The sequence below is a fragment of the Eschrichtius robustus genome, chromosome 10 (genome assembly GCF_028021215.1).
Source record: "Eschrichtius robustus isolate mEscRob2 chromosome 10, mEscRob2.pri, whole genome shotgun sequence".
Classification (NCBI taxonomy): domain Eukaryota; kingdom Metazoa; phylum Chordata; class Mammalia; order Artiodactyla; family Eschrichtiidae; genus Eschrichtius; species Eschrichtius robustus.
This window is the reverse complement of record NC_090833.1, coordinates 30,837,435-30,862,595: the sequence shown is the minus strand read 5'-3', so window position 1 is coordinate 30,862,595 and position 25,161 is coordinate 30,837,435. Positions and strand designations below refer to the sequence as shown.

The window sequence follows — 25,161 nt, the reverse complement described above, 5'->3', positions numbered from 1 at the left end:
TAACTTTTAAAATATGATTGCTTCCTGTGCACATTGCAGGAAGAAGATGTAATCCTACCCCTCCTTTATCATAACCTCATTGGAGGGGAGATAGATGGAAGCCAAGCTACTTTTGCTGAACCCCAGCTAGTTATGGATTCTGGATCTGTATGTACTGGGGCTGGAAAGGGGTTTGGTTGAAGACAAGACTAATTGCCCAAACATGTTGCTAGAAAGAAATCTACAAACACTGGTTTGACTTGTGTTTCAAAAGTATGAGCTGCTGGCCTGTATAAGCAACCATAGTCTTAGGTCCTCGGTCACAGCAATGCCAGGGTTTACATTTTTTCTGGATAAAAACAAATTGGGGTGGGGTGCATTCTTTGTCTAACATGTTGCCAGTGCATGAATTTTGCGGAGGACTCAGCTTGCTCACATTTAAACAAAGCTACGCTAACAGAACATAAAGGACACACAAGTAATGTACCAGAAGAAGAGGTACATTAGAAGAGGTAGAGGGAAGGTTTTCCTCTCTATTCTTGGTTTGTGTTAAGTCATAATGTTTTGGAAAGCCCACCGCTATCACCCAGAGCTACGTGGTAAGACTTAAACCATCTCGCCACTTACTGATAGAACTTGAGAAGAGTTCATTGGTGCCAGGTGGTGATCTCTCCTTCATTCTCTTTCCAGCCTCTTGCCTAAAAGTCCTAGAATAGGCCGTGGAGCCACCAAGGGTGGTGGTCATGTCTAGATGATTCCCATTGGTAATACCAGGAAGATGCAGCAGTTGAAGCCTGAAGGAGAAAACCCAGCCCTCCCCTTAGAATAACACACAGGGACCCCCAACCCCACCAAAAACACACACAACCCCGACACACACACTGAAAACAAAACCCTAATAACAACAGAGAAAAAAGTAGCTGTGTGGTGGTGTAAAAAGTTCTTTTTTGCATTTGTCATTCCCTTTGCCTGGAAAACACATAAAAAACTTCTTTTTACAGGTGTCAAAATTGTACATCATAACCAGCCCTCACTACCTGGATCCCTCTTTGTTCCTCTTTCTAATTTTCTTCCCTAGTCCCGTTTCTTTTCTTCCAGTGTTCTTTTTTTCTGGAGGCAGTTCCACTGTGGATCCCTTCGCTCTTTTTCTCCCTTCCTTTCTTCCTTTATTTCTCCCTCTACTACCACCATCTCTCTCTCTCATTCATTTCCTACTATGTCTCAGGTATTGTTCTAGGTTCTAGGGATAGAGCAGTGAATGAAGCCTAGAAGACCCCTGATATTCTGGAACTTATATTCTGGGGGTTGTAGAATAGAGGAAAAAAACAAAAATAATACATTTCAGGTAATAAGAAGAGCTTTGAAGGGAATCAAACTGTGTAATGTGATAGATGACCTGGTGGTTGGGAAGGGGAAAGACTGCTTTAGATGGGATGGAAAGTCTGTTGGGGGAAGAGGGATTAAAATTTAATTGAGATCTATATTATAGGAAAGATTCAGCTAAGAGAAAAGCACTCCAGACAGAGAGAACAGCAGTGAAAATTCCTTTTGTAATAAGAACTGCTGTAACAAGTCCGAGGAAGTTAAAGAAAGCAGGTGTGGCTAGAGCTTGGAGAAAAAGGATGGAAGTGGTTAAGAAATGAAGTTTTGCAGGGGCAGGTCACATCTGGCCTGGGAGGTAATGTAGAGGTTTGTATTTTATTCTAAATGCAATAGGAAGCCAGGTCCTAGCAAAGGGATGAATTATTTATCCAGAACACTGACTATCCATTGTTTCGTTGCTTTGTATTCTCCATAGGCTGGTCCTATAAAGATTTCATGACAGTGGGGCAGACATAAAGGATTTATTACATAAGGGAGTTTGGGACACACAACAGGTGACAAATGTGAGACCCTCTGCTTCACTCTACATCTTTGTCTACTTCCCCCATCTCTCTGAGCTACCCATTCCTACATACTTACGCCATCTGGTCCTTGTTTCTTTTTGATAAATTCATCATTTGCCTTTATATTTTCATCTGTTTTTACCCCCAAATTATTAACATAGATGCTTTTTTTTTTTAATCACTCATCCATGTTTCTGCATAGGTTGTTAGGGAAAAGATCAAGAAAATTTGTTAAATTTTAAACCAAAAATCTCCATTCATTGCAGAGTGATGACTCACAACAATGTTGTAATCCAAGTACTGTAATGACCTGGAAGCCACAGCACATCTCCACCGCAGTTATATTAAGTACTTTAAAATTACATTTCCAATCATCTTTGATGTAGCTCCAGGGTTTTTTTCCAAACAAAATCCAACCTAAAAAAAACAGTGCCAGTTAATGAGCATTTCTCAGCAAACTCATTGTAGCTGGGATAAAAATATCCAAATGGATCATGTGACTTAAAATTACCCAATTTCATATTGTGTTACAGTAATTCACAATGCATCATAGTGTATATAAAAATCCCACAGTAATCAAATCCAAAGAGAACGCCTCTTTACCCAAATTAAGTTACCAATTAAATAAATTTCCCCAAATGAGGACTGTATCCAAGGTAAATTAAATTAATCCTATCATTATATTCATCCTACTTGTATTCTCCAGTTGCACTATAGTATTCTCACCACTTTTTTTAAAAAAAAGAAAGCACAATTCAAATGCTTCCATTTAAGAAATACAAGATTCTGTTACGAATTTTTAAGCAAACAGCCCATACTTTTGAATGGCTCACACCCCACAAGAGTGTGAGTGTGTGTTCGATACTATTCACCACATCAGAAAAACTCATCTGTAGAAACAAGAGAACGACCAGTTTTCTCAGGATGCCTTGGTGAAACGGGTGCATTTATTTGAACTGATAAGTCTATGCAAATACAGTCAGTCACAATAGGGAGGTTCTTAGGCCTGACAATGATTTAACTTCTGAAAAGTATGCAGGACTGTTAGAGGCCTTTACCCTCCTGGTAAACTATGTCCCTTGATATTGGAAGGGGACTTCAGTTCTCCCTTAGCCCTCTGCTTAGGATTAAATGAGAGACTTCAGCTTTAATTAAATGAGAGACAGCTGTCAGCTGTCCTAATCCAGGACAACATACACAGTTTGGACTCTAGGAATGAGAGACAAAAGGAAGGGCGATCTAGAAAGTGGGTAGGGATAAAAGTGGGTAGGATTTCTGCTTCTGCAGAAAATGTCCAAGGATGGCAGACTCTAGTTAAGATCAATGGGGGAAGATGTCTTAGTGTGCAGGTAGAGAAATAAGACAAGGCAAGGATGACTTTAGCCATCGAGAATGAAGGAGTCAGGGGAAGGAATGTCTGCGTGTGGTAGACAACTGAATTAGAAAGAGCAGAAATGGAAACCAGCAATGATTCTGATCTAGGGCTTGGCCAGCTTACATGTTTTGTCATTGGACACAAACTTTTCGTGAGGAGATCCAATCACTAATGCAACAAACTCAAATGAATTCTAGGTTGAGGGTGGTTCAATTCTCAAACATGGGGCTGAACCAGTTACTGGGAGAGGAGAGATGAAGGGGTGGAATCTGAGAATCTCAGTAAGTCATCTAGTAGCTATAGTCACTTTGGACATTCCTGGGGGATACATAACAGCTCACTATAATAACACAACACATATTGATACCTGTTTGTTCCCCAAGACCAACACCACAGTGAGTTTTTACCATCTTAGCTTACAGAGACATTATTTAGTCCAGGTTACAATCAGATTTCACAAAAGAGAATTTGACTACATAGATATTTATAAAATGAATGCAGTTAAGAAAAGAGTACAGGGGCTGGAAGTCAGAAAATCTACTACATTCCAGTCCTCCCTGCTGCTGTTCAGCTGTGTGAACCTGAAGAAATCCTTTAACATTTCTGGGCCTGTTTGTTCATCTATAAAGTGTGGTGATGAACCCCTGTTACTCCCTCAGTGTTCTCGAGCAGATCCCAAGATGTTAGCTCACTGTGGAAACTTAAAAGCAAATGGAAGACGTGGCACTGAAACAAAGTGGACAGCTGCTTGCACTCTAATATAATCATCCATCCCCACAAAGGGACTGTTGGCCACTGGTTTGATAAGTATTGTCAAATGAAATTTACTTGTAACTTTTGAGAAGAGTAGTTTTCAGATGCTAGTCTTGGAATAAGCTCAAGAGGAGTCTCAGATCATTTCCAGTTGAATGAACAATTCTTATTTTGGGTTTGGTTGGAGGTGGGGCTAGATGAAACTGAGCTGCATATCCTTCCAAAGTCACAAGGAAAAGTCAGCCTTTACTCTAGCAGTGTTTGGTCTGGAACAGCTGCTCCATAGGTGTCAGCCCTATGCCCCATATCATACTTTAAATAATATCACTACTACCTTTATCCAAAATACACTTGAGTTTCGGATGCTTATTATAGGAGAGAGAAGAACTAATATTCACCAAGTGCCCTCTGTGAGATAAGCACTTGCTGGTGTTTTACGTACATTCTGTCATTTAATCCTCAAGGCAACTTAAAAAAGTAGATATCACTGTCCCCATTTTACAGGTGACGAACCTGAGACTCAGAGTGCTTATGACTTGCCCAAGTTCACACCACTAGGCCATAACAGAGATCTGAAATAAAAATTCAGGTCTTCTGACTTCAGTCCGTGCTTTTTCTTCTATAACATCATGCTACATAGAAGAAAAAGTGAAGGTGAATGATTAGCCAGCAAAGTTAGGGAAAAGGATATGCTATTAGTAAAGAGCTCACCCATTCTATATCATTCTGCAATGTCCAACTTTCAAAGAATCAGATTATGATAGAAACCTTCAATATTAAATCACTACTAAACATAAGCAATCTGACTTTGATGATCCAGAAGGTGCTTTCAGATCTTGCTGTGCCTTAAAGTTCTCACAAACAAAATTGATTATCAGTGCACTACAGATGTGTGGAAAAGAAAATGCCAGGTAACAAAAGCTGAGTCACCTGCCTCCAAGATGCCGGGCCCTGCGCGGCTTTTGTTACTCCAGGTCAGGGAAACAAATAGAATCTATCAACATGGTCCTGCCTCTTGAGACATATATTCTAAACATACATCCATTCTTATTCCCTATGAGAAAGAAATCACTGCAAAAGAATCTCACCTTTCACCAAATTCTACGCTTAAAATCCTAAACTGGTCACATCACTGTGTACAATGTTTTTGGCAGTCACAAACTCTGTCATGAAGCAGAGCGAAAAACAACTGGAGAATATAAGTGGTATTTAAATGCCCCTCTTTGGGTGGGTCAGACTGCATGAGGCAGTGTGGCTGTGTGGAGGGCGAGAGGTCTGGACCCACGGTGAACAGCTTGTTCCTGCCAGAGCGTTACCAAAGCCAAGGTTCTTGACTTGTATGTTCCTCAGCCAGCCCAGTGTCTATATCCCTAGCAACCCTAAAACAATGAAATATCTGCAAGCAACCATGTCCAAATAAAGAGCTCAACAGTTGAATCTCCACGAAGTGGCCGATTTCAGAAAGGCATTTCTTGGCAGGCTAGAGCAGACTTGGGTGAAAGTTGTACCGAAGGCTGGAGAAGAGCCCGATGTGTCTCACGAGATTGGGCTCCACCACATAGGCCCGCTCCCCCTTGGCCCTCAACAGTGAGTACAGTGCCATGTCCTTGCCGAAGCCCTTGTGGCAGTACACCTGGGACAGGTAGGTGAGGGTCCGCCGGGCCGCCGGGGCAGGGAAGAGCATGGCCGGGGTGCAACACTGTGAAGCAGGGACCACACTGTACAGGGAAGGACTCAGCCGCCGCAGCTCCAGGAAATAGTGCCGGCCCACCAGCTCCACCAGCCCCATGCTATACAGGGAGAAGAAGAGCATGACGGGCCAGCTAAACCCCGGCCGGCTGGCAAACCGCATGTATATCCAGGTTAGTAAGGGCCCCAGCAACATGCCGACACCGACCCACTCCAGGATCCTCATGGGCTCTGGGTTGACGTAGTGCTGGAGCCTCTCGGGGTGATAGAGCTTTAGATAAAGGGCATCTCTGAGGTGCGGCTCGGAGAAGCGAGCCCGCAGAAGGTGCTCCAAGACTGGGAAGATCTGCTCTTCTGGAACGGCGTCGTCTTCCACCATCAGGACGTAGTCTGGGTTGTAGGTCTGCAGGGAGGATTCCAGGCAATAGACGTAGTCCTGCTTCTCTTTCTCAAACGAGTTGGTCGAAGGGTCGTCGCCGTAGTCATCCTCGGTGCCCTCATAGCGGTTGGCCACGGGGACGTACTTGGACAGCAGCTTGGCATCGAAATGGCTCACACTCCGCTCCACGTTGCACAGGAAGAGTTGGTGCCCCTCACACTGGGGGCCGCATTGTTGAAGGAGCCGGTGGAACTGGGACACCACCTGCAGGACATAGTGGAAGCCAGGTTGCCTGTCCACAGTGATGATGGTGATGACCAGCCAGGGGTGGGGAGTGGCCTGCCAGACAATGGGCACCGAGCCATTGGCAGAGGGCAGCTCCTCAAAGTAGTGGAGGGCAGCTTCACCCTCTTTCAAGCTTTGCTGCAGGAACTCTTGGCTCATTTGGTTCAGATGCCAGTGGCGCAGGTAGAAGTAAGAGTGCAGAAGCCGGTGACAGGCCAGGGGGGCCAGCAGACCAAAGGTCACCACCGTTAAGATGAAGAGCTGGACAGCAGTGCTGCCCCAGGAGAGCCGCCTCAGCCTCCGGAGGAGCATGGCAGCTGGAGAGGTCGAAGTGCTCATGAGGTCGACTTCTGGTCAGGTCTGGTCCCAAGAACAAACCATCCTGGACCTCAGGCCAAAATCAGTGCAAGTCAAACCTAAAGAGAGAAAAGTAAAGAATGGTACAGGGCTTTAAAAAAATCCAGGGATGGAACTCAGCACATATCAAGCCAGAAATTCTAATTCTAGGCTCTGTAGCTACTAGAGACTTAAGTATTTTCTCCAGTATACTCTTCTTTGGTTGTATCTGTTAATGATCTCTGGGATTCTTTGATCATTTCTATGAGTAAAGAAACCTTGGTGCATCCAACCAAGTCTTCACACCTACAGATGCTTAGTTAAGGTTTACAGTGTCCCAGAAAATCACCAGATAGGCTAGCAAAATCATTATTTCAATTCAGCAGCTACATAGCCACAGGTTCTTAAAACAGATGCAAAAAAGCAAGGCACAAGGAAAGACACATTTAAAGTAAGTTCCAAGGTAAGTACATTGTAAGTACTTGTGGACTAACTGTGCATAGTAGTTTCTGAAAACTTTTTTGCACATCCCAAACAAGAAAAGGACTATTTAGGATTCCCTGAAATGTCTTTATCAAGATCTTCCATTCCTATTTCTCTAACCTCATGCAACTATACTTAAAATTACATGTTAATTTAATCCTGATTGTTCTTCCGTTTTATATTTTACAGAATTGCCATGGGAACCAGTGAGAGAAAGGATCTCTCCCCCATATTCAAGAGAACTCTAGAGCCCCAGACTTTGGGAGGGGAGGAAATAACTGAAGGAAGATCTATAAGCAGCTTTTCAGTGAGGTAGGGAGAGGGTAGGCAGAGATGAAGATGAAACAGAAAGTTGCCGCAAGCCTGGTCCAGGAAGGAATGTAGTGTGACATCATCTCTCAGAGTACAAGCCTGAGGTCAGGCACATGCTGGAGTGAATACCAGCTCAGCCACTCGGTGAAAGGTCACTTCACCTCTCCACATCTTGGATTCCTTACCTCTAAAATGGAGGTAATAATAATACCTATCTCATAGGGTTACTGTGAAGATTAAATGTGTTACAGAGCAAAATCATACAGAATAAAAATGCCATTAAAATATATCCATATCCGGACTTCCCTGGCAGTCCAGTGGTTAAGACTCTGTGCTTCCATTGCAGGGGGCACGGGTTCGATCCCTGGTTGGGTAATTAAGATCCCACATGCCACACGGCGCAGCCAAAAAAAGAGTATATATATATATATATATATATATATATATATATATATATATATATATATATATATAAAATCTCCCCATATGTACAAACTTAGTAATATTTTAGGAGTAAGTAGGTCTAATAATCTGAGGGAAAACAGACTTGCACCCGAAAACAGAACTAAAAGGACAAAGCCAGTATAACTCCAGTAAGGTCAATCAATGTCAAACTAAACGGTGTCTATAGAATAAAAGGTAAACCTCTTACCTCAGAAGCATAATAAAGTTTGCACATATTGGGAAGAAAATGGCCTAGTTTGTGAGTTATCTTGAAGAAGCACTGCCCAGGTACCATACGACGTTGCTGTGGTGCAGTCTCTAGTGCTCTCATACATTCTCCCCTTCTTGGGCACACAGAAAGACCACATTTCCTAGCCTGCCTTCTTCCAGGTGGGGTCATGTGACTAGGGCTTGCCAGTAAAATGTGAGCAACGTGACAGTTATGACTTCTGGAACAAGGTGGTTGAGAGCAGATGTGCCTTCTTGACTTTCTCTTTCTCCATCTGCTGACTGGACAGCCTTGGTGGATCTAGAGGAGGGATGAGCCACCAGATGGCGGGAGCCTGGGTCCTTGCATGACTGCCTGGAACAGAGGTCCCTCCTACAGCTCACCTCCCCGCACCCGCCCAACCTAGAGTGGGCTGTGTTGTGAGTAATACACAAACCGTTGTTTCTAGCCACTAATGATTTTTTGACTTGCTTATTATTACAGCAGTTAGCCTACCCTGCCAATAGAGTTGTGTAGAATACCAAACCTCTCTCTACGGCATGATGACATAGTAACTCAAGGAAGTAGAGGGATAAGTCTCATTTCAGCAACAGCAGCAGATTATACTGTGGGACCCCAGAGGTGAGACAGACTATCCCAGTACTAGTAAGAGATCTGGATGGTATTAAAGAGGGAAATAAGCAGGGAGAGGTCTGAGTAGTATGAGACCCCAGGTTTGCTGTTATGCGGACTTCCAAAGACCTGCAGACTTGCTGCATCGCCCTGTGATGTTCAAGCCAATGGAGTTAATAAATCACGTGGCTGCACATCCCCATGGCCTCGCCAGTTCCACATCACTTCCAGTGGAAGCCAAGGGCTGAAACTGGGTTGAGCTCACACTCTACCTTAGTTGATCTTGGGAATGGAGTCATTCAGGTGGCTTCCTGCTCACACTGTTCTCCCTGCCCTTGCTATTACCCAAGAGAGCTGTAACCACTTGAAGAAGGAACAAAATACAGTCAATAAGATAAGGCACACAGCTCAGAAAACGCCAGGCACATATTAAGTGCTAAGATGACAATGCGATTATGATGGAAATGCAGAGCTCAGTGTTTGGTGTAAAACTGCCATCCAACCTCCTTCAATACCCTCTTCTAGTGAGTTTTTGGTAAAGCGAGAATGTGACACATGCACACACATAGACAATTATCCTTTAAGAATATAAATCTGATCATGTCACTCTCTTGCTTAAAAGCCTTCTTTACCTTTCCATTGCTCTTTTAATAAAATCTAAACATCTTATCGTGATCCAAAAGGCCCTTTATGATCTGGACACTGCCATCCCCTGGCATCTTGTTCTACTGCCCTCTTTTCTCTGTCTGTTCTAGACTAGCAAAGGGCTAGATAGTAAATATTTTAGACTTTGTGGGCTACACACTGTCTCTGTTGCATATTCCTCTTAGACTATTTCTTTTTTTTTTAACTCTTTAAAAAAATGTAAAAGCTATTTTTTAGTGCTCCAACCACATCAAAACAGGCTGTAGGAAAAAAAACAAAACAAAACAAACAAACAGGCTGTAGACCAAATCTGGCCTGCAGCCCATAGTTTATCAACCCCTGCTCTAGACTAGCACTGTCCAACAGAAATATAATGCAAGCCACATATGTAATTTAACATTTTCTAGCAGCCACAATAAAAAAGTACAAAGAAACAGATGAAATTAATTTTAATAATATGTTTTACTACAACACATCAAAACTATTATTTCAACGTGAAACCAATATAAAAAATTAATGAGGTATTCTACATTCTTTTTTCCATACTAAGTCTTTGAAACCCAGCGTGTATTTTACATTTACAGCATATGTCAATTCAGACAAACCACACTTTACGTGCTTAATGGCCACATGCGGCCAGTGAGCAGGGCAGCTCTAGACATGCTGACCGTCTTTTCGAACATCAACTATGCTAAGCTCTTGCCCATCTCCTGGCCTTTGCTCATGCAACTCCCTTACCCTGGAACATTCTTATTCCCACACCTTCCTTGTCTCTTCACATAGATAGCTTTTTCTCATCCTGTAATACAATCTCCTAGAGGGGCCATCCCTGGCCTGTGTTACCTTAGGACCTACTAAACAAGTACTCACGTATTTTGCATTAGCAAAATGGGAGTATAAATTGGCACAACCTCTGTAGAATTAATTTAGAAATATCTAACAAAACACACTAATGCTCAGCAATTCCATTTCTAGCATTCTTTCCTAGATATATATTCTCATGTGTGAGAAATGACTTGTAGCATCATTTGCAAGAGCAAAATATTGCCAAGTGCCCATCAGTTGCGAGTGAGTCAAATAAACTATGGTACCTCCAAAGAATGGAATACTAAGTACCCACTAAAAGTAAGCAGACTCACAAAGTAACTGCCTTATAGTTTGAGGCTACTAATTCAATTTTTTTTTTAACTAGTTCACACTTTATTTAGATTTCTTTAGTTTTTAGCTAATGTCCTTTTTCTACGCTAGGATCCCATCCAGGTGGTATACATTCTTTATGGTGAAGTGTTAACATATCAAATTATTCATTTGGGAAAACCAGTATATTTTCTGTATTTAATTATAGAAAATTCATGTTGTTTTTTGAAATCTACCTGCCTCCCCCCCAGAAAAAATCCTCCTAAGGGTCTCAATCTGGTTTACTTTTTTCTTTTTTTTAATTGCAATGTTAGGTCTACGTGCAAAAATATAAAGTATTGGGTTGGCCAAAAGGTTCGTTCAGTTTTTTCCGTAAGATGGGTCTAGTAGCATTTTGTCTTTAACTTCATTCGAAACAATGTTGTATGTGACAGCTGTCATATCAGTGTGCATTTAAAAAAAGACTTATCAAAATTGGTGAATTTTTGTGTAGCCATCTTAATACCGAAGGTGGAAGAAAAAAAGCAACATTTTCGGCATATTATGCTTTATTATTTCAAGAAAGGTAAAAACGCAACTGAAACGCAAAAAAAGGTTAGTGCAGTTTATGGAGAATGTGCTGTGACTGATGGAACGTGTCAAAAGTGGTTTGCGAAGTTTCGTGCTGGAGATTTCTCACTGGACGATGCTCCACGGTCACGCAGACCAGTTGAAGTTGATAGCGATCAAATCGAGACATTCATTGAGAACAATCAACATTATACCACGCGGGAGATAGCCGACATACTCAAAATATCCAAATCAAGCGTTGAAAACCACTTGCACCAGCTTGGTTATGTTAATCGCTTTGATGTTTGGGTTTCATATAAGTTAAGCGAAAAAAACCTTCTTGACCGTTTTTCCGCATGTGATTCTCTACTGAAACGTAAGGAAAACGTTCCGTTTTTAAAACAAATTGTGACGGGCAATGAAAAGTGGATGCTGTACAATAACGTGGAACGGAAGAGATCATGGGGCAAGCGAAATGAACTACCACCAACCACACCAAAGGCCGGTCTTCATCCAAAGAAGGTGATGTTGGGTATATGGTGGGATTGGAAGAGAGTCCTCTATTATGAGCTCCTTCCGGAAAACCAAATGATTAATTCCAACAAGTACTGCTCCCAGTTAGACCAACTGAAAGCAGCACTCGACAAAAAGTGTCCGGAATTAGTCAACAGAAAACACATAATCTTCCATCAGGATAATGCAAGACTGCATGTTTCTTTGAAGACTAGACAAAAACAGTTACAGCTTGGCTGGGAAGTTCTGATTCATCCACCGTATTCATCAGACATTGCACCTTCGGATTTCCATTTATTTAGGTCTTTACAAAATTCTCTTAAGAGAAAAAATTTCAATTCCCTGGAAGACTGTAAAAGGTACCTAGAACAGTTCTTTGCTCAAAAAGATAAAAGGTTTTGGGAAGATGGAATTATGAAGTTGCCTGACAAATGGCAGGTAGTGGAACAAAAGGGTGAACACGTTGTTCAATAAAGTTCTTGGTGAAAACAAAAAATGTGTCTTTTATTTTTACTTAAAAACTGAAGGCACTTTTTGGTCAACCCAATACATAGTGATTGTAGGTTAACAGTTGCATGGTTAAAATGTATTTTGCCTATATGTTTTTACTGAGTGTTTATTTCCTATTCCAAGGCAAGTATGAATATGCGGCAAGATCACACACACACACACACACACACACACACACACACACACAGAGTAAGCAAACTCAGGGAGAGACCAAGATGGCAACATTGAAGGCTCCTTATCTTCCTTCCTCCCATGGACACATCGAATGTACATGAGGAGAAATTCCTTCTGAGAGAAATCCAGAAACTAGCTGAGTGACTCCTACACATCAGGCAAATGAGAAAATACCCATGTCGAAACAGTCAGGAAAGGCTAAGACATGCTCTTTCCATAAACCCCACCCCTGGCACAGTGCCAGACAATCGGGAACAACCCCCCAACAACCAGCTGCTCCCTGAGGAGTGAAGGGTTTGGACCACATACCCAGAGCCCCAACTTCTAAGACTCCCACCTGAGGGACAGGCCCCAAAACACGTAACTCTGAAAGCCAATGCGGCAATACGTCCATAAGACCAACAGGACTAGCAAAGAAAGAAGCTGTTCTTAATGGGTACGTGAGCACTCTCCATTGCTGAACCCCCAGGGCTCAGTGCTGAGGGAAAAGGCAAAACCCGCCCATCTCCCACTCTTTCCCGGGTAGGGGTTTGACTGAATACTTTACAAGCTACTCCCTGAGGGCCTGGCTTATTTGCAAACAGCCAGGACATCAGAAGAGAGATTGTTACAAATTTAAGGATTTTCAGCACCTCTGCCCTCTAACCAGTCTTTCCAATGTCCTCTGAATTCTCAACAATGGGGCTCGAGGGGACTACAGGGGCTCTTCCCAATCTTCCCACTTAATAGAATTGGAGAAACATTTCTCCAGACTGGGGATGAATCTCTTCCAGCTCTAACTGACAATGGAACCACAATCTTGGTGCTCACCCGCAACATTTCTCAGTTAGCTGCCTCACCTCCTATAAAGTCCTTTTGTTAACTGCTTCTCACATAACTCTTTTACACTGTAATAACCTTAACCCTGCTACTCTTCTCCCCGCCCCCATCAATGATGAAGTCCCTCATGACTGCTTACCACTGACAAATCACCTCCTGACCCCTGATGATGATCTGCAGGAAAATCCTTTGGGTAACACTGACGTCTCGTGGTTCACTGATGGTTCTTATTTAAAAAGTGACAATGGCAAATATTGTGCTGTGTATGCTATTGCAACTCCTTTTGATGTTGTTGAGGCAGCATCTTTACCTATGGCTACTTCAGTCCAACAAACTGAATTATATACTCTTACAAGGGCTTGTACTTTTAGCCAAGAACAAAGCTGCCAATGATTTATACTGATGGCACATATACTTTCAGAGTAGTTCATGATTTTGCAATGTTGTGGAAGAAATGTGGCTTCCTTACTACAAGCAGAAATAAAATTTAAAATGGCTCCTATGTTTAGAAATTATTGGGTGTAATACGTTTACCTGGCACGTTAGCTATTAAGATTCTGAGGTGTTCTAAACTTGACTCTCTGGAAGCTAAGGGAAATCACCTTGCTGACATTTCTGCAAAAAAAAGGCTGCCCTTAAAGAAACCCTCAGCAGCCAAACCTCTATCATGGTCCAAAGGCTCCCCAAATGGTAACTTAGAAAAACTGGCTAGAGAAGCCCAACAACTGGCTTCAGAAAAGGAAAAACAAGTTTAGAAATTCAACAACTGTTGATTTGATAAAAAGAGAAATCTCTGGTTAGGACCAAAGAATAACCCAATCCTACCAGAGGCACTAAAATTCCCACTCCTCACCACTGTACATGCATTAAGCCATAGGTCTACTGACAAAATGATAACATTCATGAATCAGTATTGGTGGGGAAACATTAACAAGGCTACAAAAAGTGCCTACACCTCACTGTCCCACTTGTTGATGTACAAGTGGGAAGTACTGGGCAGTCTGTTCGTAATGCTCCTGGACATTTTAAACTGTCTAACAGATGATTAGATGTCTGGCAAATGGATTTCATACAACCTCCTCTATTTTGTGGATATAAATATGTTTTAGACATGGTCTGTATATTTTCATACTGAACTGAAGCTTTCCCTTGCAGACAGGCTGCTGCCTCTTCTCTGGCTAACGTCCTTTGGGAAAAGATTATCCCTACTTAGGGAACTCCTCTTGAACCTCATAATGATTGAGGAACCTATTTTACAGGTCAGGTACTTTGACAATTCTGCACTGTTTGGCCAGTTTTACACTTTCACTGTGCTTACCACCCTCAATCCTCTGGTTTAGTCAAATGCACTAATGTCATTAAGATTCAATTGGAGGGGGCTTCCCTGGTGGCGCAGTGGTTGGGAGTCTGCCTGCCAATGCAGGGGACACGGGTTCGAGCCCTGGTCTGGGAAGATCCCACATGCCATGGAGCAACTAGGCCCGTGAGCCACAGCTACTGAGCCTGCGCGTCTGGAGCCTGTGCTCCGCAACAAGAGAGAGGCCCGCGCACCGTGATGAACAGTGGCCCCCGCTTGCCGCAACTGGAGAAAGCCCTCGCACAGAAAGGAAGACCCAACACAGCCAAAAATAAAAATAAATAAATAAATAATAATTAAAAATGAATATCTGCTAAAAAAAAAAAAGATTCAATTGGAGGGACTTCCCTGGTGGTCCAGTGGGTAAGAGCCACTTCTTTTATAACTCAAAAACTCTTACACTTTGAGATAGTCCCAGGACACCCAATGAACTTGGCTCCTGCTTCTTTTGACTCACAACTGATAAAAGGAGAGATACTGCAATAGTGCAGAGGCCTATTGCTCCTATTAAAAATATCCATGTGCGGTAAAGCAATCTTTTCACAGTGCACTCTAGGGAGATGAAAACCTTAAGCATCACGTCTTGCAACCTGGAGATTCTGTCTATTGAAAAAGTCACCTCCAGAAAGACTCTCTCTTTGTCCTCACTGGAAATGTCCCTATCAGGTAAACCAACCCTTGTGCTGCCAAACTCCAAGGAATAGACTCTTGGATACATGTGACACACCTAAAGAGAGCATAAAACCCTGACTGGACCTGCACATCATCTGGTGACCTGAAAGTAAAGATTTCCCAGAATTGGAGTATCTGATGAGACAGCTTTCTCAAGATATCCAGACCAGGCCTGTTGGAAGTTTGTTGCCAAATCACTGAAAATGACAACACTTCAAGTAATCTCTAATGTCTATGATCTTGATAACATGTAGACTTTATATGAAAAGTGCCTGAGAGTTCTCCCTCCTACCCCTCCTTGTTACTTACATGTGATCTCAATAGATTCCTAATCTATTCCCTCCGACATGAGACGCTGAACCCAGGAAAGGTATTTCCTGACATTGAGGGACAAAAAGCCTCTGAAAGTAGAAAACGTGACACTTGATCAGCAATGCTTTCAGAGAAAGATCTTCATCAAAAGGAAGAAATGTAAAAAATTATTAAACGGAAAATTCAATTAAATAGAGTGTGGAGACCAGAAAGGGGAGCTCTCTTGTCCTGTGATGACAGCAGAGCCCAAGAGCAAGAAAAAGATTATTCTTTCCTGGCAAGGACTCAGCCAACAAAAAGCCATGGCTGTTAATTTACTATTGCCCTCCAAATTTCTTTTCCCCTCCATAAAAGCACTCACCTTCCCTTGCTGTGCAGGGACTTGCACATGACTCACCATGGTTGCAGACCCTGAATTGCACTTCTCTGCTGATCCCAAATAAACCCATCTTTGTTGGAGAAATAATTGCCAGTCTATTTGTTTTAGGTAAACACTCCCAACCAGAAATAATGTCTCTTTTTCCTCAAGTGCTAAGGCCCTTTACATGAACTTTCATCCAAGGACATTCATTTGTCACTTTCTACTTTAGACTGTATCTATTTATAGTTACCACTAATTAAGCTCCTACTACATAACCAAGTTCTGTACTGGACTCTTACGTATATTTCTTTTGACCAAAAGAGCAACTCTCAAACAGTAATGGAACTAATCTCATTTAAATTAAAAAAAAAAAATGCTACCAAGTTGAAAGCAGGAAATTCAAACACAGGAAAAATTTCAAAGCCTATGCTATTTTCATGATGCCTGCTGCCTTACATGGCTTTTTCCATGGCCCTTGATTTACAACCCAATTGGCCTTATAAATCCCTCATTAGTGGATTCAGTCTAATTTATCTTTGATATCCCTCACAGACCCAGCACAGTATTCTATGCATAGAAAAGGTTTCATATTTGTTAAGCAAATAAATGATCTCTATGGGTCTCAATTCCTCAGCTATAAAATTGGGAGTATCAAAGACTCCCAATTTAATGTGCAGAGATCAACTTACTTGGAAGTGCTTGCTGAGCACTTATTATGTGCTGGGCACTGTTCTAAGCATCTCATTGATCCTCACAAGAAGCCTATGAGAAGTACTATTATTAAGTCCATTTTATACCTGAAAAAAATTAAGGCACAATTAACTTGTACCCTAGGTTTAAATGGGTAGCAAAACTTGAAATCCAGGCAGACTGGTTCCAGAACTCATGTTCTCAACCAATACGCAATATTGTCTCTGCATGGATTGGGAACCCAAGAAAATCAGCTGAAAAACCATTAGAAATAGTAACAGACTTTCAGAATGTGTTCAGTAACAGAATTAATAAGCAAAAATAATATATAATATTATACACACACTACATATATACACTGATTGCTTTCATCTAATCAGACAATTACTAAATTAATCAATGGGATAAAATATCTCAGTCAAAATGAAAAAAAAAGAAACCAAAAATATCTAGAATAAATTTAAGAAATATGCAGAATATACACACCTATAAAATTCTACTGAAGGACATTCTAAAAGTGAAATAAATGGATAAAATAACATCTTCCCAGCTGAGAAGGCTCACTAATGAAAGAAGAGATGGAGGTCTCTTTCTCTAAAATTAATCTCTATATTTAACATAATGTCAATCCAATTTACTTCAAGAGGGAGTGGGCCAGTACAGTAAACGGGCACTTTCATATAAATTGGTGGAACCTTTGGAGGGAAAGTTGGGATGGTATCTACAAAAATTTTATATGTGCATCTCCTTTGACACAGAAATTCTACTTCTAGGAATCTACCCTGCAGAAATGCCGACACATGCTACCAAACATAGACAAGGAATGTTCACAGCAATTTTGTTTGTAAGTAAGAAAGAGAGGGAGAAAGAGGCGGAGAGGACTAGAGGACTGGGCAGGGAGAAGGATAGACAAACTACAGGGAAAGGAAATGGCCAGCAATAGGGAACAGATGTTTAGATAACTACACATGGGGATGATATGGAGACATTAAAAAGAAAAAGAAAGGTTTAAATATACTGACATTTAAAAAGTCTTAGCTAAGACTCTGCTGTGGACTGAATGTTTGTGTTCCCCCCAAATTCATATATCAAAATCCGAATCCCCAATGTGATTCGGGGTATTTAGGCTATTTAGATGGGGTATTTAGGAGATATTTAGGTCATGTTTGTGGAACTCTTTTGCTGGGATTAGTGCCCTTATAAGGGACAGAAGAGAGCTTGCTTCCTCTCTCTCCTCTGCCAGTGAGAACATAGCAAGAAGGTGGCCATCCATAAACCAGGAAGAGGGCCCCTTATCAGAACCCAACTGTGCTGGCACCCTTCCAGACTCCAGAACTGTGAGAAATAAATGTTTCTGCTGCTTAAGCCACCCAGTTTATGGTAATTCGTTATATCGAACCAGGCAGTTTGAAAAAGTCTCTAAGGGAAAAATGCAAACTATGTCAATGCAAATTGTAGAAAAGTGTACATAGTATGATCATTTTATTTTTAACATGGAGTATAATTTAGTGAAGGAGAGATGAAGGTATGAAGGATGGAGGTTTCCTGTTTTGCCCTCTACACTTCTCAAAGAGCATATATTACTTTTATGATCATTGTTAAAAGTTTAATTCAACAAATACTGAGTCTTGTACCAGGCACTGGAATAGTGAACGTGACACTCAGGGGTCCTACTCTCAGGACCCTAATTATCAAAAATCCAATAGAAATCCAAACATGATTTGTTTCTTTTGGTGGAACAGGAGGAGGCTGGTTAACTTGACCAAAGTATTCTAAAGATAACCGGGAATTAGTACTAATAAAAACTGCTAGGAAATGCTCGCTTTGCTGGGACATATACTAAAACTGGAATGATATATTGAAGATTAGCATGGCCCCTGTGCAATGATGACATCAAGTTTATGTAGTACTCCATAATATTTTATTGTGATGGTGGTTATATTTGACAAAATTCATCAAAATGTACATTTAAATGGTGCATTTTACTGCATGGAAACTATACCTTAATAAAACTGATTTCTTTAAAAGCCAGGAAGATGATACTGGGTAATATGATATTAAACTTGTTATAAAACTTCAGTAATTAAAATAACATGGCACTGGCACCAAAATATACTGAGAGACACATGCAAAAATCTACAAATAGATATAAATACATAATAATTTAATATACCATAATTGTAGCAGTCTAAATCAGGGGTAAATAATGAACTTAATAGCTTTGTAGCAACTGGCTAACCATTTAGGAAAAGTAATTAGCTCTCCACTTTACAACTTAAACTAGAATAAATTACACATTAAAATTTTTAAACCAAAGCTTAAAAGTACCTGAAGAAAATACAGGAGAATATTTATACAAACTTGGGTTAGGAAAGGCCTTTCTCAGCAAAATACTCGAGCAGAAACCATAAAGAAAAAAGAAGAATAGAGCTGAATGGCCAAAGATGAAAAACTGACAAAAACATTAAGTAAATTGGGAAAGACTGTGCAACATAGATGACAGGATTACTAACTTAATGTGTAATATATAAACAGCACTTAAAAATCAGAAACAGAAAGACACTCCAACTGAAAAAGGGGCAAAATAATTAATAGTCAATTCACACACACAAATGCAAAAGGCCAATACACAGAGAAAAAAGAATTGATTCCCCCTGGGTAATCAGAGGTACAAATTGAAACAATTTGTTTTGCCCACATTACTGGTTTAAATGTGTGCATGCAGAGAAAATTTTAAGATATCTAGGAAATCTCAACAATCTAGATGAAGTTTTAAATTATCTTTAGTTTCTCCTTTACATTTTTCTGTTTCCTGAATGTTTTGTAATAAGCTTATCCTGTTAAAAAATTCTAATTTTAATAATGTTAGACAAACATGGTTTTCTCTTTTCACCTCCTAAAACACCTGGTGCAGTGCACTCTAGAAATGCATCCCTAAAAGCCAATCCGCCTTACGAGGTTTAGTTCTCTAGGGGAAACGCGCGCACACACGCGCGCGCACACACACACACACACACACACACCTGCAGGTTTTGCTAATGATCGGCATAGTGAGATCATCATTGGATCCGCCCTTGTGTCCCCTCACCTAGGGGAGAAAAAGGGACAAGCAGGGGATGCCGGGGTTACACCCACCCTCCAATACTGCGGGCGCAGTGCGGCACTGGCAACGCCCGCACCCAGAGGCCAGGAAGAGGGCGAGACGAAACGGGGTGGTCCTAACTATCCCTCATGGAAAGAGAATGGCAGCGGAGGACCAGAGTGGATCTAGTGTCTGCCACTGACCTTGGGGAGTCCCCGCCGCGCTCGGGTCTCAGTTTCCCAACCCGTAGGAGGAAACAAACTGTCTCAATCGCCGGGTTGCCTCCCTCGGTCCGGTCTTTCCGGGAGCTGGGAAGGACGCCTTCCTCAGTCCGGTTGCCCTTCCTCGGTCTCGGGGCTGCGAGGTCGCCCGCAGAAACCCAACGCCGCAGCAGCGCGTGTGTCGGCGCGCGGGGCTGGCCCGAGGGGCCGACGCGCGGCAGAGGCAGCCACGAGCGGGCGGCCATTAGGCGATCCACCCTTAGGCTGCTCGGCCGGGCCACGCTGGGCAGCAGCTGGGTCTTACCTGGACTCGCACACGCCCGGCTCCCGCCTTTCTGTCGGCCTCGCGGCGCCACGGAAGCGGACGAGGGGTAGGGAGGCAAGCTCGCTGCGACACTCAGTCATCCCTGCGCAGATCCCGGCCCTGGCCGCGCGGGGGACGCCCTTTTGGGGTCCCCGCAGTCCTCCGGCAGGAAGCAGCCACCGCCACGAGCGGGGCCGCAGCGAAGCCCGCCCGCCCAGAGAACACCGCCGGGGTCGCAGGCCCTCCCAGGCTGCACCAGACCCTGCAATTGCTCTCCGCGTGCCTGCTGCAGCAACCCTAATTCTTTTTCCCTCGCTCTGGAGACATCTCCGGGGTGGGCGCTCCAGTCATGATGCCAAGGGGGCTGAGCAGATTGTGCGCAGCGGAAACCTACCCGGTGGGGGCGGTCAGCTCCGTCCCCTGCGCACGCTGAAGGCCGCTGCTGGTGTCGCCTCGGCTATCTGGCTCATGCCCATGGAGGAGCCATCGCCGGACCCTGAGGCCTCGGAGGAGCGGGCGCAGCCGGGTGCGCGCGGAAGCCTCACCTCCTGCGGCGCAGCTCCGGCGCGGAGTCCCCTCGCTCTGGCAGGCCATGTGACCTGAGAGCTGGGGAGCGACTGCAGCCCCCAGAAGCCAGCTTGGGGAAAAAAGGACGGAAAAGGCGCCAACTGATGGGCAGAAAGGGAAAAGCAGGCTCAGGGCAAAGGAAGTTGAAACGCTGGAAGGATTAGGTATCGGCAGTGTTCACAGCCCCAGCTGGCCATTAAGCGTGTTCTCTTAATCGTGGGAGGAGATTTGGGGCTTTTTTTGTTTTTTTATGTGCAGTCTTATTTTTTTTTATTATTTATTTAACATTTTTATTGGAGTATAATTGCTTTACAATGTTGTGTTAGTTTCTGCTGTATAACAAAGTGAATCAGCTATATGGATACATATATCCCCATATCTCCTCCCTCTGCGTCTCCCTCCCACCCTCCCTATCCCACCCCTTTAGGTGGTCACAAAGCACCGAGCTGATCTCCCTGTGCTATGTAGCTGCTTGCCACTAGCTATCTATTTTACACTTGGTAGTGTATATATGTCAACGCTACTCTTTCACTTCGTCCCAGCTTACCCTTCCCCCTCCCCGTGTCCTCAGGTCCATTAGGGGATTTGTTTTTGCCAATAATAAAAATAATACCGGACACCACTTCCACCCCTAATCCCCACTGTACCCCGCGTTATGCCAGACACCGTATGAAAATTCCTCTCACTTTACTCCTGTACATTAGAGACTGTCATCCCCAATTTGTAAATGAGGAAAAAATATTTGAGAAGGTAATTTGCCAAGTGCAATACTCCAAAAGCCAGAATTTAAAAACAGACAAACAAACAAACAGAAAGGTTTGCTCTAATCAAATTACCTAGCCAGGCATGGGAATTAGGTCTGTGGTTCTTTCCAGTCACCTGTCAGTCTCTCCCAGGAGTGGCTTTGGTGGTTCATTTGAGTCCAAAGCAACCTCAACACTTAATTTTGGCAGATAGATAGTCATACTCATCTTACAGATGGAAAAATTGAGGTTTGGCCAAAGGAATGATCTTGTTCAAGTGACAGAGCTGGTCAGCCTAGCCTAATACTTAATAATGAAGTGGTTATTTGCTGGCACTGTGCAAAACACATAATTCACATTATTTTAGTGCTCACAACACTCTTATAAGGAAGCTACTATTTTCATTCCGAGTTAAGAAAACTGAGGCTCAGCGGGATTATGAGTTTGTATAAGGTTACACAGCTAGTAAGTGACAGAGTTTGGATTTAAATCTAGGTCTTTTTGTCTACGGATGCTTCAAGTCTCCAAAACCATTCTTCCCCTACACTATGCACCTTCTTGCTCCTTCCATTACTTTTAGATTTTGCCAGAGAGGAGTGGAGTACCTAACTTTTATCCAGAGGCTCAGGACATAGTAACAGCATCTAGCCTAGTACTGAGCTCATTTGCCAAGGCATCTTCTGGATGACGTGCACAGCACTTAATAAATTCAAGTATTTGTTAGTCAGTGGCTGGCTTTCTGTGTATAGGGCCCAGGCTGTACTATTATGGATTCTGATGTTTTTCCTGAAGAGCAACACACACAATTTCTAGGGGCAGATCAGAGTTGGGTATATTTCACTCATAACAAAAGCCAAAGTTCTTACAATGGCCAGCAAGGTCCTGCAGGATGTGGCTGCTGGCTCCTGTCTGGCTTCCTATCCAACCACCCTCCCCTTTTGCCCTCTACTCTAGCTACACTGGCCCTGCTCTTTCTCCAATGCATCAAACACACTCTCACCTTAAGGCCTTTGCACTTGCTGTTCCCCTGCTTAGAACATTCTTCCTCTAGATTTCCATGTTACAATTTATTGGCTTGTCAATGATGTCTCATTTGTTATTAGTTAAGGCACATTTTTGCACAATTCTTAGGGATTCCTTTCTGAGCAAATAATTTTTTTTTTTTTTTTTCCAGCAGGGTAAGCACAATTCACAGTCTAACAAAAAGGAGTCCTAAAGTACAAAGTGGAGTTATTACTGACAACTCCTTCCACATTTCCCCCTTTGGCTCATGATTTTTCCTGACAAAATGTCAACAGAGCACCATTAGTCGCTCATGGCCAGAGTGGTTTGATTACCTGCTCCGGTTCCATCTAGTTCCTCAATTGGGGGAGGGGAGGGTCTAGTGAAGGCAATATCAATAATTTCTTCCAAATCTTCTGATTCATAAAGTCTGTCTCAATGAAGAACATCTAACATAGCCATCTGTGCAAACATAAACTGGGTAGTTAAGCAAGTTACAACAGAGGTTATAATTTTTAGCAAGCATTTGGTTAATATAACAATGCATATTATTAAGATAAACAATAATAATCCAGTTTGTAATACTGTTCTTAACCATGGCCCTATTCCTGATGGTAACCAACTAGAGAGATCTAGATAATCCTCAGGTTTTGGTGTGTATCCTATTTCAGCCAGCAGATTGATATTACCTTTTATTACCTTTAGTTCTTGTGTTACTTTGCCAGAATGACTGATATAAAGCAACATTCTTCCCCTAGTAATGCACAGGTGCCTCCTGTTGAACTGTCAAGATATTAAGTGCCCTTCTATTTCATAGGACAACTTCTGCCAGGCTATCAATTTGAGTTTCATGATATTCAAATGCTTAGACAGAAGCACTGAAGGGGTTGGTCATAATTTTGGATAATTGTGTATTGCTTTTTCTACCCCAAACCAAGGGAGGAAGGCCCTGGCAAAAGCATGACCAAACCCTTTCTGTCTACAATTGGGTTATTAGTTGGCATATATTCAAAATTATAATCTTCTCAGCTTCTCCGAGACCTTTTTAACTGATATGAGAAAGACCTTAAGTTTGGTATGTGAGCAGTAGAGGGAAGGGTCTTTCTAACAGTGACATCAAGGGCAAGAGCAATGATTCCGCAACACGCTTTCCATTTAGTAGGAAAAGTTGAGTAAATATTTGTGCTACACACACAAAATGCCCAGAACCTTCTAGGGACAAAGAATAAGTAGGTTCTTGAACTGAAATTCTTTCATCAGTTTCAAAAGAAGAAATTTCATAGTCAAAAAAATTCATCTTCACTGAGTACACGATAATCTGGTTGACTGGAATTGTGTAAGTGGCTATAAGAACATCTTATATTTCTATATGCCTGAAGTAATAAATGAGTTTATTATGGATCAAAATTTTGCCTAAGATTTGGGGAGTCTCCAGAGAAGAGGTAGGTGGAATTAAATTCCCACCATTTTCCAGATTTCTGATAAATTCCCCACATTGTCCTATTAAGGGGGAGTACCTCAGTGTCCCAATATCCAGTTCTGTTATAGATTTCATTGCCCTACCACAAGGATTCATTGTGAGAAGTTACACTGTAGTCATGTAGACTCCAAGGAGGAGTGAACTCAGGATCATCCGAATCATATGAGTGTATAGTCACAGACATGCAATGGAAGGTAACATAATGTTTTACCAGTACCATTTATATTTTCAAAACATAGGGAAGTATTATGAGTCAACATCCGGATTCGAGTATGAAGTATTCCTTTATGAGCAGGGGAAACCCAATGGAAAGTAGTAATATCTGGGACATGTCTCCCAGAGGGAAGGTGATGAGTGCTTGCTTTCAAAGATACCAAAACAGAACCCTACATTTTTGTTTGTTAGGGCCTTCCATTCCCCTGAGGACAGAGGTCAATCCACTAATTCTGGAGCATCATGAGTGTGGTTTGCTCTAGCACAAATCCAACAGTCAATAAGATTTGCAAAATCAGAAAGTTTCTGCAGGGTAGAAACAAAAAAGTGCGGTAAGGCATCATTATCAGCAATGAGGCTCACAAGAGAAGATAAAAGGCCAAACCAAGAGTTAAAATTATTCCTAATAACAAAAGTCATTATAAGGAGAATCTAAAGAGGGGTGGTTTACTATGTTGGCCAGTATATGAGTACCAGGAATAAACAAACAGTCAACAAGCAAGGCATTCAAACTGCAGGGCAATATAAAGGCAGAAAGTTCCTCTGATTTCATGGGGTTTTACCACCAACTGAGAATTCCTATTGTGTGTAGTAAGGCAAAAACCATTAGAATACCTATTAAGATAAACAGCAGTCCAAATACTTCAATCCAACAATTCTTCATGTCCAGTTTTCCAAAGAATTTGTGAGATGCTCTTTAAATTAAATATCAAGCATAAGCCTTCACTATGTGCAAGGAGGTCCATAAGAAAGAATACAAGAATACAGGTTATAAATGGTAACGTGTTTATAATATACAGAAAATTCTCCTAGTAGAATAATTAGAAAGGCAATAGCAAATCAACAAATTGTTCTGTGGAAAAAAATACAGACCTGGTCCAGTCTTGGGAAAGCTATTCGTTCAGATGTCATCTTCTTCAATTCCAGGTCAACTTGAGTTTAAAATTTCCAGTTGGTTCCATTGTCCACTGGGGGACAGGAGCCTTCTTTAAACGAGAATCATGGGTCAACACCCTTATGTTTAGCAGCACATAGATAGTTGAGATAG

General features: G+C 42.2%; 1 protein-coding gene and 1 non-coding gene across 3 annotated transcripts; one reads left to right on the top strand and one right to left on the bottom strand.

Moving 5' to 3' along the window:
• Nucleotides 1–2,779: 2,779 nt before the first annotated feature.
• PGAP4 (post-GPI attachment to proteins GalNAc transferase 4) lies at nucleotides 2,780–20,730 on the bottom strand. Of its 2 annotated transcripts, none has more exons than XM_068553118.1 (2): nucleotides 20,109–20,730; nucleotides 2,780–6,762 (listed from the first exon to the last, which is right to left on the bottom strand). In XM_068553118.1, exon 2 carries the CDS (start codon nucleotides 6,683–6,685, stop codon nucleotides 5,474–5,476), a length of 1,212 nt encoding a protein of 403 aa, XP_068409219.1. In that variant the 5' UTR covers nucleotides 6,686–6,762; nucleotides 20,109–20,730; the 3' UTR covers nucleotides 2,780–5,473. The 2 variants fall into 2 exon arrangements, with proteins under 2 accessions (XP_068409219.1, XP_068409220.1); XM_068553119.1 differs by having other exon boundaries at nucleotides 20,503–20,730.
• Nucleotides 18,319–18,423, top strand: LOC137771037 (U6 spliceosomal RNA). The gene has a single exon (XR_011075261.1). It is a non-coding gene; the product is annotated as a U6 spliceosomal RNA (small nuclear RNA).
• Nucleotides 20,731–25,161: the final 4,431 nt, after the last annotated feature.

Coding starts and splice junctions, on each gene's coding strand:
- PGAP4 (XM_068553118.1), bottom strand. CDS start 6,685: ATGAGCACTTCGACCTCTCCAGCTGCCATGCTCCTCCGGAGGCTGAGG.